At 44.4% G+C, this 20,748-nt stretch overlaps 1 protein-coding gene across 1 annotated transcript in view; it reads left to right on the top strand.

The window, feature by feature from the left end:
- Positions 1-20,748, top strand: part of LOC146856150 (V-type proton ATPase subunit S1-like) — a 296,718-nt gene that overhangs the window by 121,522 nt on the left and 154,448 nt on the right. The window contains exons 4-5 of the mRNA XM_085654192.1: positions 7,463-7,656; positions 16,532-16,572. Of these exons, the coding sequence (XP_085510318.1) occupies positions 7,463-7,656; positions 16,532-16,572 (235 nt within the window). The remainder of the gene's footprint in view (positions 1-7,462; positions 7,657-16,531; positions 16,573-20,748) is intronic.

Here is a 20,748-nt window from a genome sequence, read left to right as displayed (position 1 = left end):
ATAGACTCACCCTGGTAACTAACAGGATTGATGTCCTTATTCAAAAGAGTGACACCCTCCCAAAGTGAATGAAAGAGAGACTCCGGTATAATTGTGAACATAAACCCAGAGTCTACCATGAGAGTAACATTCTGACCACATACATTAAATTCAGCAGTTGGTCTGGTCATCCTACGTACGTCTTGAATGACTTCTCCACAAAAACAACCAGTGCTTTCTTCTAAAACTAACACCCGATTAAGTGTCTGATGAGGGAGAGAGCTCGATTGAACCACATTGACTTTAGACTTAGATTTATCAGCTGTATCAAACGATTTGCACATGCGTGCATACTGTCCTTTACGACCACACTTCCTGCAAACTTGGTCCAAAGCAAAAAACTTTTGTAATCTGCCAAATGGTATTGGCTGCCACACCTCAAACATTCCCTATTCCTTGGTTTAGATAAGTTACCAAAGGTATTCGCATTCTTTACACTTTTTTTTGTAACTGCAATGACATCTACATCTTTGTCTTTGCTAAATTCAACATTAGCAATCTCATTTAAGGGTTTATCTCTCTTGCTTAATTCCTTAATACACTACTGTGATTCCTCAATTACCTTGGCTAAATCGATGGCCACTTTAAGTGAGGGATCTTTAGTGGCCCAAAGTCTCTCTTGTATCTTCCTGTCACGACATTGTACTATGAGTTGATCACAAATTAATTCATCAGACATTGTCCCAAAACGTAATTTCACTGAAAGTTCACGTAACCTGGCTACAAAATCATCAATGCTCTCGCCCTCAGATTGAGGTTGAGTGTAAAATGTGTACCTTGCCATGACTAAATTTACTTCTTTAGCAAACCTTGTTTCAAGACGTTTGATGGCCTCTTTGTATTCATTATCCATGGGTTGACCATTTGGATCCATGGCTACAGGGAGATACTTAAATACTCATTGGCCTTCACTTCCCAAAGCACTAAGTAGTAGAGCCTTCTTTCTTGCAGGTGAAAAATTAATACCATCAAGTGCTGTAATATAATTCTCTAGCATTTCCAACCAATCCTACCACATGATAGTAGGAGTACCTGGTAAAGGTAAAAACAAAGGTGGCATAATAACATTGGAGTGTGGATCACACATGACTAAACAAGCAAAATATGAATGTAGGTACTGGTATGCTGAGAGAAACTATAGCAAAAACGGTTCAATGAAAACAAGACAATTAATTATGTCAATATCCAAAGTGCACAGGTGTACAAATCCAAAGAATGGTAAAAGAAGGTGTGCAGATCACCGAAGAACTGCACAGGACTGTACCAAGGATGATGCGCTGGGAATGAAGTAACGAACTCACCAGTGAAGAAGTTCCAATCAATAGAACCGGTGTGCAGATCACCGCTGCGACGTTTGCCCAGAATGATGCCTAAGTCGATCTGCGGTGATGTAGAGAAGAAATGAAGTGAAAATAACTCACGTTAATGAGATGCCGGTAGACGGAGAAAAAACCCCAAAATGGAGGCACGTAACTGACGTGCGATGTTGCGCACGGCGTAAGTAGAACACGCACAGTGAAGAGTGCGGGGATTCCGCCGTGCATTCCAGGATGACGTGCTAATGCGTTCCAGCACTAGGATGACGTATGGAGCAGGCGGTTGGATGCTTGAAAATATGCGTGACTAACTACCAGCGTGCGGCTCCAGTAACACCTCTCAGTTAGAAATAAATGGCAAAGACAGTACCTCCAGAGAACAGCAGAGATGGCAGGAATCCCAGAAATCTCACAAAGACTTCTCTCACTAACGAAGTGAGAGCAAACAGGAACCAGCAAGAGAAAAGACAGCGAATGGATCACCAGGTCACATTCAGGAGCGCCGAGGAAGACCAGAATCGTCGCCAAAATTGTTGTGTTGAAAGGTGGAAACAATCTTCAAAGGCACTGGACGTTGAAGAAAGAAGATTTATTCAGGAAGATAACCTGGCATCCGACCACCTTGACGATCCAGCAGCAACTGGCAAAGATCGAGTGCCGTCAGTCTCACATTCTAAAGAACCCAGAAGCTTGAACGTTCCATCACGATGTAAGGTAGTTAACATAGGAGAGCAACCAGGGAAGGACAATAAGGTAAGTAACATCACAACAGGCAGGCAGTCCATCCCCAGTGGTGGTTCCTCCTGACAGGCCAGCAGCCTGCCAGACGCAAGTAGGCACCAAACGGCACCCACAAAAAGCACACCATTCATGGGGTTACAGCCCCAATATTTAGATCAGCATTCTTTTTGTCTGCCCCGGCAAAGGGCTTGGGGAGAACCAGTCCTAACTGGTTCTGGGGAGTGTCGAGCACTTTGTGTACAGTACTCACACCCTCCTTTGTGAGATGGGGGCTCTGCCATCAGACACACCACAAGGGGGTGGAGCCAGCATTCACATAGGCAGGCACAGGTATATTCAGGGTCAGGAAACTACTCCACCCACTACTCCAAATGCAGATGCCCTATTCAGCCTAGTGCTGACTCACCCTGCCCCTCCTGGAGCCACACACACCTCAACAGCCCCTGCCACTCCAAAGCCAGACATGCAATCCACATCAGGCAGGCAGACACATAGCACACAAAAACGCCAACATCTAGAAGTGGCATTTCTAAAATAGTGATAATAAATCTGCGCACACCATTGCATAGCATTTATTATTACTATTCCAAACATACCAAACTTGACCATGCTGCTCGTCGCATATCAGGAATTACCACTGAAACACTTATCAGGGAATCCCCAATGCATTCCTATGGGAGGGCAGCCCCATAGCAGTGAGAAACCAAAATGGCTGTTTGTCACTACCAGGACATTTCACACACTTAAGGTACATGTCCTACCTTTCACCTACAATGGACCCAGCCCATAGGGGTAGCTAGGGCCTACCTTAGGGGTGACTGACATGTAGTAAAAGGAGGGTCACAGACATGGCACACACTTTAGGTGCCATGTCACAGCGGCAGTAACACTGCGCGCACAGGCCCTGCAATGACAGAGGCCTGGGATAGGTTTGAAAGGCTACTTTGGTGGGTGGTGCAATCAGCGTTGCAAGACCACCAGTAGCATTTAATTCACCAGTCCTGGGTATATGAGATACCACTTTACAAGGGTCTGACAGGTAAATTAAATATGCCAAACGGGCGTAGACCAATCGTACCATGTTTACCACAGAGAGCACATGCACTTTACACTGGACAGCAGTGCTAAAGTGCCCCGAGTCCTAAAACCATCAACACCATGTCAGAAAAAGTCCAACATATTCAAGGTCCACAATTGATAGAATAAATAACCAGCAGGGTCAAAAACAATTTCTGTGACAACCCCACTGTCTTTCAGTTTAGAGGATACCCTTATAGCATTTGAGGCAGTAAAACCCGGGAAATCCCCGGGTCCAGACAAAATACCAGGCGACCTGTTGAGGCACAAAAAAGCGGTCTGGGGGCCAAACATTAACTTTCTTTGCAATGCAGTGGCGGCGGGCGCTCCAATTCCGGAGTCGCGGAAGGGGGCTGAGATTATCACAACTTTTTAAAAAGGTAACGCCAGGATCCGGAAAATTACCGGCCTATGAGTTTAATTGATGCTTTGCAAAAGATTTATGCTAAGCAGATTTTAAGCAAAATTAAATGATTGGATTGAGGAGAATCATATTTTATCACTATTCCAGGCTAGAACTAGTACGATTGATCAGGTTTTTAGGTTTTTCGGTCTGAGCTGGAAATACACGATTTAAAAAAAAGGTCCCTTGTACATTACTTTTATTGATCTTAAGGCCGACTTCGACCTAATTCCAAGAGATTTGCTTTGGGATTTCCTAAGAAATCAAGGTTTACCAGGGGAACTCCTTGTGCAAATAATAAGGCTGCATGATGACAACTATGCAAAAGTTAAATGTGGTCCGAGGGAAGAGCTTACTGAGGCTATCCCGGTAAAAAGATGCGTAAGAAAGAGCTGTGTGGTGGCGCCCACCCTATTTTCATTATATGTTAATGATGCCCCAGAATATCTTCTGGGTTGCGCACACGATTCACCGAAACTAGGTGGGGTGCCAGTACCAGCTCTTTTATTTGCGGACGATACCATCCTAGAGTCCCAAACACTGAAGGGATTACAATGCCTGTTAGATCATTTTAGTGTCTATTGTAACTCTTAGGGTCTAAAAATAAATTCTAGCAAAACAAAATACATGATAGTTAATCCACATAAATGGTTCAAGAATAACATAACTGTCCAAAAACAGAAGCTAGAATATGGGCCGAACTTTAATTATTTAGGCATTCCTCTTGACACTAAAATGACTTGGTACCCTCATCTACACAAAAGTAAGAGCATCCTGCTACAAAATTCACTACCAATATTGAAAAAACATAAGAGCAGTATTACTAAAGCAGTGTCCCCTGCACTTGAGGTGTACAAATATAGGGCACAAGCGCATTCCTTTATGGTGCGGAATTATGGGGGCCGTCATGTAGGAATACTTTTTTGGGGGAAGAAAACACATTTTTCAGGAAGTTGCTATTTCTCCCTGTGCGTACACCCACAATTCCCATCGTTATGGACTTAAACATTAAACGCATCGATCACGAGGCGATATTAAGACCATTGTTGTTCTGGGTGCGATTGTGGTCCACAACAGAACTAGCTTGCTATAAAGTAGGGCTAGAAGAGATCTTAAGGTTTGATCGAGGTACTAGCCTCCAGTGGGTCAAGCACGTACACACATGGTTCTGTAAACTTGGGCTGAAGCATTTCTGGGAAACACCTACTCTATTGACATTAGCTTCCAAAAAAATACTGAAAAATATGTTTTGGGCCTTTATACAAAACAGTGTCTCCCAGAGTCCAGACATTGGTAGATTAACGGCCCAGTTTCTTCATGTGAAACCAACTCCGTTTTTTTAACAATACCTGGACGAAGTACAGCCAAAGTTGGCAAAACCCCTATACATGAAATTTCGCTATGGTGTGTTGCAAACTAACCTTAATACATCAAAATGGGGACTAATGGCAGATGAGAGAAAAGAGGACTGTTGTGTATTATGCCAATCCAATGCACAAGACAATGATTTACTCTTACTATTTTTCTGCCCAGCCTATGTTATGCATAGGCAAAAATGGATTAAACCAATCTGCCGAAATCAGGGATCTAGGTCTTGTTCTGAGGCAGCAAGAATATTAAAAACTGACACCTCCCAGAAAATTGTTTTAAGTGTCAGCAGATATCTGTTTTCCGTGGGTATGATAAGAGGAAAAAAAGGACTGAAGTTTTAACATCCTGAATCCTATGTGTAATTCTAAATTCCAGTGTGCTCTCTCTGCATCTGCACTTTAGAGCCGCCCTGAACCTAGGTGGAATATATTGTTGGGTATGTCATGTTTGTATTAGGGAAGCCCATAAGCACTTTTTAAGCACTTACACTTTTCTGTTTTCCAGCTGCTCAGATTTCTTCGTTCATAAGCACTGACGTTCTTAGTTGTCTAGACTTTTATGTACGAAGACCGTACCTATCATGCATACTTTTTAAATACTCGCTCTTTTTAAACCCACCTGGACTTTATGTTCTCCTCAATGTGCAATTATATCAGATTGTAAGCTTAGCATTTTTATCACACTTTTACATGTGTTAGATTGATTCCCGGTTTTATTTGTTTTTATTTAAACTGTGATTATCTTAGCGTTTGCATTTGTCTAAAGCGATGTCTGTGGAATGGTTGTATTTTTTTTATTGTGGTGCATTAATTAATGTGTATGAATTGTTTTTATGTATCTTTTATGGTTTAAGCAAAATCGAAATAAAGATTAATGAATGAGAATAAGGGCGTAGAGGAACACGCCCACCCAGAGCTTACCAAATTAGGTTACAGTGAAGTCAACAATAGAGGAAGCTTACCAAAAGAGGTCCCTAAGGGACAAAGTAATCAGAACATTGTCAAACAAGGTCTTAAAGAAAAAAAGACTGCTGTGAAGTTAACAAGGAAGGTGATAAAGGGAGAAGGCAAATGGGAGCTTACCCAACTGGATACCAAAAAAGTGTCTACAGCAATTAGATTAAAAGTGATCACCAAGTACATTCATAGGGGAATAAGTGTAACCAGATTTTACCAAACAAAGACAGAGGGACAAGACCTATGGGATTTTACCAAACAAACTCGTAGAGGAACAGGGCCATACTGGGTCCCACCAAACAAGGTAAAAAAAAGACCAACAAGAGTCTAGCAAATAAAGTTCTACAGGACCAAGGCTAACGGACGTTTACTAAACAAGATCATAAAAGAACAAAGCCAATGTCACATTATCAAATAAGCTCATAGATGACGAAGGCCAATGATTTAAGATCCAAGGGGAACTAGACCAGTACTAGCTTGCAAAAAAAGTCCATACATAGAGACCCAACAAATAAGTCACTTTTAGCACTTGGGCAACATACAGAATTGGGCAGTAAATTAAAAGCTTAAAAAGCAAAAGAATGTACACAGAGATATATGTATAAAAGCCACTGTGCTTTAACAAATAAGGCAACAGCAGTTAATTGCATGAAAGTGTCAGAGGGCTGGTGGGAAAATATATTGATTTGCAAGAGCATGTGTTTCCCATACTTGGATGTAATGTTGAACGATACTGCAATGACTGGTCTACCAGGTCTATATTTTTAATCAGAACATTAGGACTGTGGGAGCCCCAGTAAAACAACGAGCCAATAATGGCTGACATATGCATTTTGCTCCAATATTACAAAGTCTGTTTTTATGCTTCTCCCTCTTTAATTTAGAATATTCTGCCTTCAGGCGTTGGAATGTTCTAATAGCCTTATAGCTCTTCTGCCTTGGGCTATACTAGTGGGAAAGACCCCTCCCCTCCTTATAGGCCCTCGCCCTCTGGCCTATAACTTAGTTTCAGGACCTTAACCAACCAGTAGAGCTCTCAGCAGTGGGCTATAATATTATATTAGAATTTTGTTTTGAGGGATTTTGTACCTGCAACAAAAGGCAGTATTGGCGCACTCACTGGTGTCCTGGTGTAATTGAAGATGGGGGCACTCATGGAAAGGTAGGATTTCTAAGGATGTTGATAGAGATTTTATGGATCTTTATCAGGGCATTGCTCACCAGACCAATTACCAGCACGTCCTTCTTAAACTGATGGAGGCTGGTGTTTTGTTCCATCGTGTCAAAGTTAGCTGTTAGACAACACAAAACCAAACATCAATGCACAGCCTATTCCGGTGTATTATACCAGCTCTTAATATTGATAGTACAATGTTTCTAATAGGTCACAGTCTAAAGAATGCTCAGTTGCACAATTAATTTGTAACATAAATATACAGTTATTCATGATGCTTTATAAAACATTGTGCTGAAGAAAAATAAATTACTAATCAACTATGAAGTCCATTAGCAGGGAAATCATAAGTAAACTAATAATCATTTGGATGTTCTCATTGCAGGAAATTCTTCATTCTTCAGAGTCCTCTTTAGTGCTACCTGCCGTGGCCTTGGAGGCTGTCAGACATCTTGCAGACTACCTTCAAAAGAAAGCTGACTGGTACCTGCTGTATATGAGTGACGTAGACGCATCAGACTTCAAGCCCTCCGCTTCTAAACCCAACCTCATAGTCGTGAAACTGCAGTCAACTACCAGGTATGCTCAAGTGACTGCGGTACATAAGGTTTGTGTTTAGAATGAGTTCAAGGTGAAACAACAGGGTCCTAAGAACAGCAGTGTTGGCATAGGAGCTACGTTAATGGGGAGTTCACTGGCTGCCATCTTTTGTTGGGAAACTTAAGCTCCTCCAACACAATCTTTAAGTAACGTTACTGCAGTACTGAATGAGATAGCTCTATAGCTGCTCGCAAAGGTAACGCTGTGGGGCGGTGAAGCGTGGGGGGCTGGGTGGGGTGTAGTGGAGTCTGACATACGACGGCAGATATTTATTTACGTTCACCTTTGCCGTCGTATGTCGGACTCCACTACCCCCAGCCAGCCCTGCCCCGCCTCAAAGCCCCACAGCATTACTTCTCGGAGCCGCCACTGCCATTGGGTCAAATACCTTTACTAGTTCATGTCTCGCTTAATTTGTAAAATTTGAAGTGCAGGTGCTCAAATCTTTGTCAGAGGCTACACCTACTTTTTCTTTGGCTCCACCCACTTCCTCCACTGGCTCCACCCACTTCCTCTATTAGCTCCACCCACGTCGTCAACTGGCACTGCGAAAAGTCAGATGAATTTCAGCAAGGGAGCCTGCCTTCCTCATAGTAAGGTTTAGACAGGAAGTTCCCCTGCCCTGTGAACATTTTCAAAAAGATTAAATCAACAGTGCATTTAAAGCACAATTTTGGAATAAATTAGATAAAATCACTAATGCATTGAAAAGGGACAATTCCAGTGCTTTATGTGCTAATTTGGGGAAAGGACAATACTCCTCCTCCTACTTTGCCCACCCAAATTCAGGCCTTTTCCAAATCATACCCCTGCTTGCCCTGCAGCGCTCACTCGAAAGAGACACAAAGTCTATACAGTTTGCCTCAATTTTAAGCTTTGGCTTCTGGTATAGCAAAAGCAGGGTAAGGTGGCAGTGTGCAGAGTTAGTTACACACTGAGATTCACAAAAATGAATTAATTAATTGACACTCAGGGCCGGACTGGGAACCCAAAGCAGCCCTGGCAAGTTTTGTTACACCAGCCCCCATATGGTGCATAGCACACAAGCACAGCACGCGTAATGACTGCCACAGGTGTTTGCATGGGGGAATTCTCCCATCAAAAACATTTTGCAAAAAGAAAAACCAAAATGGTGCACAACACATTTTCCATTACATATTTAGCTGTATCAACTTTCAAAGCATAGTAAATCATAAATGATGACCTGACATAAGCACCCAGGCCAGAAAGCATGGAAATCTCACACTCATAAGTACTCAGACAAGGAAACATGGAAATGTCACACAAAGGCACCCAGGCCAGAAATCATGGAAATGTCACACAAAGGCACCCAGGCCAGAAAGCATAGAAATGTTAAACAAAGGCACCGAGCCAGGACAGAAAGCATGCAACCGTCACACAAAGGCACCCAGGCCAGAAACCATAGAAACGTCACACAAAGGCACCCGGGCCAGCCGGCCAGAAAGCATGAAAATGTCAAAGAAAGGTACCGAAGCCAGTGGGGCTGGAACAATTTTCAGAGTGTTGGTGCTGCCCTCAATGTTACATCACTGAATGAAGTCATAAGATTGAGAAAAATGCAAACATCACACACACTAAGGACAAACATAGCAAATGAGCCTTGCCCATTCCGGCGGAGGTGGTGAGAGTGTGGTATGTTGCAGTGGAGCATTTAGAAGCCCACTGCTTGTTGAGTGGTGTTGGTGAACTCAACTGTATGAACCAAATCTTTCCACAATCCTAAACTCACCAACCCCAATTGCCTCAACTTCCTGCTCTATCCAGTGCTGTGGTAGAATACCTGCATATCGGCTGATGCTTTGGACAGTTGAGTAGCTTTGATGGGAAGAGGAGGTTTATGAGGTGGGAGTATCAGGCAAGTGACACTTCTCGGGCTCCCTCTGTGCGAGCCTTCAGGGAGAATCCCTCTTCATTACTACCTCCCTGACCCTGGACTCTGCAACGCACTCCCTTACAGGCTTGTTTATCACAGTAAAAACAATAGTAAAATCACCTTCAAACTTAAAACATTGAATATAGTGGTAAATATAATTAGCACGAACTTCAAAGTATGTTCCACAGTAGCCCTTATGACCCCGACTGCTAATTAAATAAACAAAATCAGAAAGGCCATGACAGGGCCGGCTTCAGCGCTAATGCGAAAGTCTTTTTTGGCGTCGCACCAATAACCTCTCTCTCCGTAAATAACCTTTACTACCACCTTCCAACAGTGCCCCTCATCCCTCCATGCCCCCCCTATTGACATCCTCCTCAGATTCCCTCACTGCCACAAGTGCCCCTCATCTCCCCATAGCCCCTCCCCCTCATGACCTCCTCCTCGGATTCCCTCACTGCCACCCTCCACCAGTGTCCCTCATCTCTCTGTAACCCATCCCCCTCATGACCTCCTCCTCAGACTCCCTCACTGCCACCCTCCAGCAGTGCCCCTCATCGCTCCCTCCTCCACCCCATGACCTCTTCCTCGGATTCGCAATCTGCCGCCCTCCAACAGTGTCCCTCATCGCTCCATAGCCCCTCCCCCTATTGACCTCTTCCTCAGATTCCCTCACTGCCACCCTCCAACAGTGCCCCTCATCTTTATGTAGCCCCTCTCTCATATGCATTTCATTTGTTGTGTAGCGCTACTCATATCAGTGTAGTGTGTGTCAGTACTTTACACCACGCACACATTATACAGGAGACAATGAATCATACAAGTATGTAAATCAGTCTACAGGGAATGTCACATAAGCCAATGAGGATTACAAGGTGTATGAATCACGTGTCATCCATACCTGTGGGACGGAAATTTTACGAGGGTTTGGGCTGGTGAAACACAATCTTAGGATTTAAAGAGTATTCAATGGGGGTCAGCTTTACTGATAAAAATGTATATCTGCCCAAACATACTCATTTTGGCAACATTAGAATAATGAAAGACTGGGGAAGTTCTAACTTGTCTATATCACAAAAAAAGAAAGCGAAGTTCTAACTATACCATTCCTGTTTGTATGCAGCTCTTTGGTCACTGTCCTATGTTAGGATTGTACCTTCTGAACTGCAAGTAACACAAGGATCTCTGTGACAAAGGAAGTAACCCACTGAGCTTCCACATAAAATACAGTTCATCTGCATTTAAAAACTACTAACAGACAAATGATTGCTCTCCGGCAGGATCGTTAATCACCAGCGTTATCTGGGCATTTTGTATTGTCTTATTGTTGTCCTGCATCTGCCATGATAATGCTAAAAACTGTTTAAATGAAGCGCACACGAAGTATGTGTCCTGCTGGGCCTGCGCAGCTTTTAAAAAGAAAAACTAGTAGTAACACATTCTCTTACCTACTCGTACTCCATTAGTCAAACTTTGTGTCACAGCCTGATGTGATACGCAGCTGCATGAGTTAGGAAAGGTGAATAGGAATAAACAAACTTCTTATCTCCTGCGCTGCTGCATAGAAAAAGAAATATCCACGCAGCAGAACACTGTGGCCTTTGCCATGTGGCGATGAAGGGGTAAACAAACAAAGCCTCGTTAACATATAAAATGGTCTTTTAAAGACCTGTGAAGTGTCAAGTACTCGGGTGCGGAGTTTTAATGGCAAGCAGTTTGATGTCTGCACTACAGTGATAAATGTGTGAATGTTGTTTATGAATTCAGTTGCACTAAATAAGGTATTTTTGGCCCACATTTGTTTCCACTGGCACTGCCAGTGCCATGGCATACACACACTGCACACCGTTTTCCCTTGAAGACAAGAGAATGGAAATCTCCCCCAAAAGAGAAAGAGAGGTAACTGTGCTAGCGTCCTCAACATTCCTACGTTTCATTGTTGCCAATGTGCCCCTTAAGGGGTGTGTTTTTTGTGACGGAGACCTTAATACACACAGGTGCAGCGCAGCAACCAAGAACCGGGATGAGACCAACCACAAAAAAGTGTCTGCAGTTTTAATAATTATGGTCAAAAGTCATTCACAGGCAAGGTCTTGCTTTGATCATAATGGGCTAGAGACATTTTCATTGCCTAATGAAGTGACGAAAGAAAAGAATGCTCTTAAATATCTCTTTCTGTCTCTAGTCTCTCTGACATCGCGCTGTAATAGCCTTTTATCATTCTCTCCCAAAAACATCGCAATCTACCTGAAGCTAAAAAAATTAAATCAGCACACAGTCGCTATCTAGTACAGATTAGGGGCAGCGCGGATTAGCCGCGGCCGGCGCGAGACCCCCAGACATGACCTGTGATGGGTTCCTTCCAACATATCCTAGATTCCTCTCCAGCGCCTAGACAGCAGCGCCTCCGCCCTTGTGCCGCTTCAGGAATGCGATATTCTTCGCTAATTCAGCCAGTGCTGCCGTCTATAGCGCCTGGACCCGGTCATGAGGTGAGTTTAGGATTGTGAACACACTCCATATTACCGTCTATAACATAATAAATGTAGCATTAATATGAATTCACGTATTATTACTTTCTGATTATCTACGTTTACCAGCAGTTATGTATAATGATGGATTCTTTATGTAGCAAATGCTTATAAATAAAAACCTAGACTGTTAAATCGACGTTTAGTTTACATGTAAAAAAAACCCAATAATACTCAAATAACCCAAAGAAAGCTATAAAAAAATGTTTGTGTGTGGCTCCTTTGGGGCGCCTTCCAAGGGCCTCAAAAAGCTCGCCGTGCATCAAATCTGCAGTTTTTGTCAGGTGAGCTGGGCTAGTTGTGTATGGCCACAATGTTGTGGGTGTTTAAGGCATTCTTGAATTGATACCGTGCAGAACGTTGGACTCAGGGGCTTGTAATTCAGTTTTTTTCCCTCGTGAGCATGGGCCCACACGTTACTGCATGCAAAGGGCTGTTTGGGATATGAAATAAAGATGATATCCTCTTGAAGTAAAATTGAAGTTTTATTCAGGTTAAGACCCACGACCTTCCTCTCCGGTTCCCCAGTCAGTTTTTTCTAGTCATACAGTAACCAGGCACTCGTCACTTCATTTATTACATGACGTCTACAACAAAGCAGAGGAAGTACAAAATCTCGGCCCGCCCACTGCAACGATTTACGAGGAGCAGATTCAATCACTCAATTAATTATATAACGCGCCTTATAACAATCGAGAGGCCGGAAATCGGTACAGGTGATTTCCTCAGCTACCACCGCCGGCAGCCATTGTTTCAGGGCACGTTATGTATATAATCGAAGCCCATCATTGCCGAAAGATTATTCTGTATTATTTCGTGAACAATAATGGGGTCCGAAGTTGGTTTCCTCTAGCTCTGAAACTGCTTTGTACATACTCCCGCACGGGTGATCATCTTTGGGGAAAGTGAAACATAATTTCCCGCACACGTCACGAGACAATAGGCAGCCACGAACACAGGCCGCACCACGGACACACGGTATCACAGTAGTGCCAGTGGCAAAAAAAATGCCGTTCCTTCAATCTTTCTTACCGTGTTTACTCGTGGTGGGCCGTGGGCAGTCCGGCTCAGAGGAATAACTGATTATTTTAGGCGTGGTGGTGCACCGAACGGTTCTGAACCGCAGTGTGACTCCCGGACTGGTTAGCAGTGGGCACTGGCAGGCTGCAGTTGTGCTGGGGCGTGGCGGCGGTGGCGCGCGTGGGCATGTGACAAAAAGCTGCTGCGCGTACGCGGCCCCGCCCCCTACCCCATCAGAACACTCAACAGAACCGAGTTCGACCCACAAATCCAGCCCGCCCCTGGCGCCCCAATAAACAAACCAGTGTGACGCGCACGCACGCACAGTCAACTGTGTTAAGTGCACGCACGCCGCATGGCCCACTGAGCCCATCCCACTCACTGACTTCACTGTAAAATGTAAACAATTAAACCGGCGAAAGTGAAACCGTTACCAGGCTGCAGCCTCCCTGCCGCCATGATCGATGGAGGATCACACACACTACTATGCCACCAACACCAAGGCACCAATAATTTATTCTCTTTCGCACCATGCGGTGCGTGCGCGGCACGGCAGCAGGCTAAAAATAAAATAATTGAAATCAGTAGTACTAGTAGTGTGAGTTAGTCACTCTGTCGAATGTCGATGAACTCACACAGCCGCACTGAACTGCTCCTGTGACCTGCAGGCTCTGCCAGGTGAGGCTGCATGATTGAACACGCACACTCTGATGAGACTGAGTGTACAGTTAGTATTTAATCTAAATTCGAAAAAAACACCAATGACGCACGGCACGGGCCGGGCGAGATGCGTAGACCCGGCCCTGTCAATTAAGTGCCGGTGCTCAGCACCGGCAAGCACCGGCACAAATTAAGCCCTGCTCAAAATGCAAATGGATGACTCGGCTATGAAGGTTTTTTCAATCAATTATTGCTATTGTACGTGCCCATTTTTTCTAGATCTGTAATCTGGCAACAGTACTATGCTTTTCACGATGGGCCTTAATCACTGTCAACAAATGATTGAGCAAGGAATCTAATATTCTTTCAAATTCCTGACATCTCCTATTCAAAGTTCTATAGCGGCAGACCTTGAATCTCAAGTTTAGGTTTTAAAACCTTCAATTTTAACAAGAACAACGTTTCAAATGGACTAGCGATACTATATCTGTGGGTTTTAAAGCACTGAGGGCACTGAGGGATACTACAACCTCAGGTCCCAAAGCAATCGGCAATGCTACAGGCACGGGTTCCATAGTAGTAGGGTTGGCGCAGTCACAGGTTCCAATGCACTTTGTTACTACGGCTACTAGATAAGGTACTGTAGGGAAACTAATGTCACCAGTTGCCAAGCTCCAAGGATACTACAGCCACAGGTGTCCGAGGCCCCCGGGGAGGGGCAGCCGAATGTTTCAGTGATCTTTGATACTACACCCACATGTTCTAAAGCACAGAGATACTACAACTTCACATCTTCAGGGCCCAACGCGTGAGGGATACTTCAGCCACCAGGTCCAGTGTACAAGGGATAGCTGATCAGCAGGTTCCACTGCATAAGGGATTTTGAAACCGCAGGTTCCAAAACACATGGGATACTACCATCACAGGTTCCAAAGCAGGAGGAATACTACAGACACAGGTTCCGAAACACAGAGATACTACAACTTCACAGGTTCAGGTTCTGAAGAATGAAGGATACTACAGCCGCAGGGTCCAGTGTACTAGGGATTCTTTCTTTGCATGTTCCAGTGCATGAGGGATATTAAAACCACAGGCTCCAAAACACATGGGATACTACCATCACAGGTTCCAAAGCCGGAGGAATACTAAAGGCACAGGTTCCAAAACACAGAGATACTACGGGGCATATTATCAAGGACGGCGTTAAAAATTATCGCCGGTTTAGCGGCAGAAAACTGCAGCTAAAGCGGCGATAATGGGCTTGATAATATGCCCTTGTGAATTCCCATAGAAGCCCAGGTTCTGGTGTGAACCTGGGCTTCTGTTGGAAGCCCAGGTTCACACCAGATAATTTAAACGCCGATAATTTTAACGCCGTCCTTGATAATATGCCCCTACAACTTCACATGTTCAGGTTCCGAAGAATGAAGCATACTACAGCCGCGGGTTCCAGTGTACTAGGGATTGTTTCTTTGCATGTCCCAATGCATGAGGGATATTAAAACCACAGGTTCCAAAGCACTTGTGATGCTACAGGCACAGGTTCCAAAGCACAGAGATACTACGAATTTCACAGGTTCAGTTTCCAAAGCATGAAGGCTACTACAGCAGCGGGGTCCAGTGTACTAGGGATAATTCACTGACATGTTCCAATGCACAAGGGATATTAAAACCACAGGTTCCATTCCAAAGCGCTTGTGATACTACAGGCACAGGTACCAAAGCACAGAGATACTACAATTTCACAGGTTCAGGTTCCAAAGCATGAAGGCTACTACAGCCGTGGGGTCCAGTGTACTAGGGATAATTCACTGACATGTTCCAATGCACAAGGGATATTAAAACCACAGGTTCCATTCCAAAGCGCTTGTGATACTACAGGCACAGGTACCAAAGCACAGAGATACTACAATTTCACAGGTTCAGGTTCCAAAGCATGAAGGCTACTACAGCCGTGGGGTCCAGTGTACTAGGGATAATTCACTGACATGTTCCAATGCACAAGGGATATTAAAACCACAGGTTCCATTCCAAAGCGCTTGTGACACTACAGGCACAGGTACCAAAGCACAGAGATACTACAATTTCACACGTTCAGGTTCCAAAGCATGAAGGCTACTACAGCCGTGGGGTCCAGTGTACTAGGGATAGTTCACTGACAAGTTCCAATGCACAAGGGATATTAAAACCACAGGTTCCATTCCAAAGCACTTGTGATGCTACAGGCACAGGTTCCAAAGCACAGAGATATTACAACTTCACAGGTTCAGTTTCCAAAGCATGAAGGCTACTACAGCCACGGGGTCCAGTGTACTAGGGATAGTTCACTGACAAGTTCCAATGCACAAGGGATATTAAAACCACAGGTTCCATTCCAAAGCACTTGTGATACTACAGGCACAGGTACCAAAGCACAGAGATACTACAATTTCACAATTTCACAGGTTCAGGTTCCAAAGCATGAAGGCTACTACAGCCACGGGGTCCAGTGTACTAGGGATAATTCACTAACATGTTCCAATGCACGAGGGATATTAAAACCACAGGTTCCATTCCAAAGCGCTTGTGATTTTCCAGGCACAGGTTCCAGTACAGAGGGGATGGTGCAAATCGTTAGGTACTCCTCCAGACATCTTTCTTGGCCAGCTCGTCCCGGCCGCTCTGATGAGGGACTCTGCATACGTCCTTGCGATGGGCTGTTAGCACTGATTCAGAACAAATAATTGTTTTTTTTATTTTCTTTCTCTAGAGGAAGTGACATCGCCACTACGAGGTCCTTCGCTGAAAACGGTAAGCAGTTTAAAACAATAAAAACAACCCTGCATATAGCTAATAACCCAAAGCTGAAACACATGTAACTGATGAATACAGACGTGGTCACCCACCCAAAGATAAATAAAGCCAGATGCCGAAGATGTGACTCAGAATGAAAGTTATGTGAAGGACATTGTTGGGATATGAAGTATGATATTTTATTTTAATTTAATCAAAGCCTTTTAACCCGTCTGCCCCTAACTGTGTTCGCATGACAACTTCTCTGACTAATTCTGAGGAGATGACGGCGAGACCTTTGTGAGATGTAAAGGTCTCTGGCATTGCTGGTAACTATGGCTACCACTGGCTCCTGGTGTCAATGAAGGATAAATAATGCAGGGGGCTCTCAGAGGGGACCTGAATGTCTTAATGAGAAATCACTCACCTCCCTGCTGCAGTGGAACTCAGTGGAGCATCACAGCAACAACAGGGCCAGCAGCAAGGGAAGCAAGTGAGTCCATGCAAGAAGATGCAAGAGGTCTACTCATGGAACTTTTATGATGCTCAGTGGTTTACAATTCTGTAGATGTCTTTGATGTAAAACTAAAACAAAACAAAAAAAGAATGTGACTTGAATTTAATAAACCAGGAGCACGCGTGGCGAAGTTTCTCAGGTTTCTTATTGCAATTCAGATAAAACCTGCAGGAGATAATGGAAGCGAAGTGCGCGTAATTCCATTTTACGTGCCCCAGCTTAGGTGAATTGATACACAATATTCATGTAATTCCCATTCTGAGGGTGCAAAATGCGCACTCTCTAATGTACTCAATTTGCAATCTGAAGCGAAGTGCCCGTAATTCCATTTTACGTGCCCCAGCTTAGGTGAATTGATACACAATATTCATGTAATTCCCATTCTGAGGGTGCAAATTGCACACTCTCTAATTTACTCAATTTGCAATGGAAGCGAAGTGCGCGTAATTCCATTTTACGTGCCCCAGCTTAGGTGAATTGATACACAATATTCATGTAATTCCCATTCTGAGGGTGCAAATTGCACACTCTCTAATTTACTCAATTTGCAATGGAAGCGAAGTGCGCGTAATTCCATTTTACGTGCCCCAGCTTAGGTGAATTGATACACAATATTCATGTAATTCCCATTCTGAGGGTGCAAATTGTGTACTCTCTAATTTACTCGATTTGCACCCTTAATGGTGTGAGAATTGTAATTGGGGCTAATGCCTCAGTACTCTCAGTGAGACAATCCTCTGGTTTCTTAGGGGCTCATTTATGGGTCACGCAGTGCAGCACAGCAAGTCAACTTGCTGTGCTGCTGCACGTGATAAGATAAGGGCAGGAATGCAAAGTATTTAAGGCAATATGGCGCAAGCCTGTCCTTTCCCTTGGCTGGCGCCACTTTGGCACCCTAGCGCCAATGCAGGCACCCTCGCACCATGGTGTTTTTGTGCAATAAGGGACACCTTCCTGCACAAAATGAATCCTGGGAGGGGTATTTCTCTTTCTGGGTGTGCTGCAGAATGCTGCACACCTAGTAAGAGGAACAAACGAGGAGAAATAGAGATATTTCTCCTTGGTACGCATCTTTTGGAAAGGTGTAAGATTTTAGCTCATCCTCAGGTTTACAAGTACTTGTAAATATGGGGTTATGCCAAAATCAATGGGAGTTGTGTGGGAACAGCCATGTAACGCCCGTGGAACGTCTTCCCAGGGCAGAGTAATGTAATGCAGTGATATGCGCTGCGTTACTCCAGATTTTGAGAGCCACGCAAAGTGCCTCTGCAGAGCTTCAAAAATCTGTCTTACGGTTTGTATCGCTCCTGCACCTCGCTTCATGGTGCAAGAGCAACACAAAGGCACCGTAGTTCTTTGGACTGTTGGGATGAGGACCCCAAGTAGAAAGAATGTATAACCTCTTTACTAAGGGACATCTGGGGCAGAGCTAGAGGAGTTGCAGGCACGTGTACCAATGATGTGGCAATCTCAAGGCCATTTTCAGCTGCCATGCCTGGGTGTAGTACCTGTGCCCCACTTACATTCAAGCCACAGGATGAGACAGCTGAGTGCCCTTGGGGGCCCATTGACCTTGAGCCCACTGAGCCCTTATGATTTAAATGTTGTCACCTATCATGAACACAGAGGAGCTTCAGTGAGAGCACTTACTGATATAGAAGAAGGACTACAAGGTCACATCCCATAGATTCCATAAATCTGTAGGCCAGGCTAGATGTCAGGACTAGTTTGAGAGGCTATAGCCCATATTTTCTAATGTTTTGCATTGAGGTTGCATCACTTTTATGGCGCAGCCCAGACGCAACATCTTTTTTGCATTTACTAGGCCACGCAGGGCCACTTTGCATGGCTTTGCGTGGTTTTGTAAATACAAAGTAACGCAAGGCAGAGCTTGCATTACTTTGCATCGGGGAGACGTTCCATGGGTGGAGCATGGGCGTTCCCATGCATCCACCTATGAATTTTTTACACAATTCCTGATTTACTAAGGTGAGTAAACCTGACATTACGTCTCCCTGAAGCAGACGTAACAACGAGAAATAGCTATATTTCTACTTCTTATTTCCTAATTCTATGCCTGCAGAATACTGCAGCTCGCATTGAAAGACAAAATTGCTTCCAATGACAGTTTTGTGCAGAAAGTTATCCCTTCCTGGACAAAACAGATCCTGCCTGTAACACAGACACCCTTGAAGTACCTGCATTGGTGCGAGGCAGCTCACAGTGCGCCAGGGGAAGGAGAGAACCAGCCGCGGCCGCTGCAGGTAAGAGCGGTGGGGCCGGCTGGGGGGGCGAGGGGGGCGGCATTTAGAGAGACGACCACAAGTGAAAAATAAATAAATAAATAATTTTCCCTCGTGGTTGTCTCTTGAAACCCCCCCTCCACCCCCAGCCGGCCCACCGCTCTTACCTGCAGCGGCCGCGGCTGGAGAGAACAGAAATGCGCCATAACTTTGTAAATATGGAGCATTTCTGACCTCTCCTTTTCACGCAACGCAGTGCAGCACAGTGACTTTGCTGGCCGCCTTGCGTTGTGTGAACTGTTAGTAAATATGCCCGTAGGTGTTTTGTTCCATTTCAGAAAGTTTTGACTTGGCCACAGAAGGGATAAAGGGCGTTGCAAGTTGCCACTTGTCACAAGAGAAGGGCATTCAATCTGCTTTTTTCCCTTTGCATCCTTGTCGTTTTTTGTACATGGATAAAAACCTAGCCGCATTGCCAGAAAGCAAATGATAAGACCTCGCCTGGGTAGGCACAGGTATTTCTGTAGGGCAGCGGTGGTGGCGAGATGTGCATAAACCCCAAATCTGAATATTTCTATTCTCTATGCATGTAACTAAAAAGAAAACATCCAGGGTGGTGTACAGCTACCAGGCCGTTGTAAAGCACCTTTAAAGGCTTTAGATAAAAGCACAAAAATATATGTTTTATTAAATAACAGCTGTAGCCGGGCTCTGCTGTGTGAAAGCCCAGAGACAGGCTCCTGGGCTTGGGTTTTGACTGAAGGTAGGTGTCCACCTACGCTGCTTCACCCCTCTTAAATACCTTCTGTGCGGCATAATGAGGGGAAACAGCAGACCAGCAGGGTTAACTTTTGCACTTGTGTGATTCAGCATGAGAGGGTCGGTGGTAAGTTAAATGTGCGCAGCATTTTAACTGTGTCTGCTCAGGGCGGTCTGTAGCAGCTGGGACGTTTCAAATGTATTGAAATGTTTTGGAAGGGAGGAAGGGTTCTCGAAAAAACAGGACTTTCCTGGGAAATCCGGGACAGGCTGCCCAACGAGAAACAAGCATTGGTAAAACCAATGGGACTGACCTTGGCAAGCATGCATCTTTTAAAAAAAAAAGTTTACTCAAAATGCTGAAAAAAAAATAAAAAAGTAATAGTATAAAACATACAAAAATAAGGAGAGGCCCAGGAGCCTAGGCTTACTAGTCAAGTCACGGAAGGCCACTCGTTCTCAAGGACCTGCGCAGATGTAAAAAGAAAAAATGCTGACACTGAACAAATGCTGTCACTCACAGTGCAAGACATCCAAAGATGAAATGGGCGGACCCATTGGCCCATGCTGAATGCTGTGGTAGGTGAAAGCTCCAAATTAATGCTGCTTGAGCAGACCAGTGGAGGGCTGAACAAAAGCCCCTGTATGTCTGTACATATGTATGCATTTAGATTA

This window comes from Triturus cristatus, chromosome 4_1 (assembly GCF_964204655.1).
Source record: "Triturus cristatus chromosome 4_1, aTriCri1.1, whole genome shotgun sequence".
NCBI lineage: Eukaryota > Metazoa > Chordata > Amphibia > Caudata > Salamandridae > Triturus > Triturus cristatus.
Note: the sequence above shows the minus strand (reverse complement) of the source record. Positions and strands in the feature narration are given on the sequence as shown.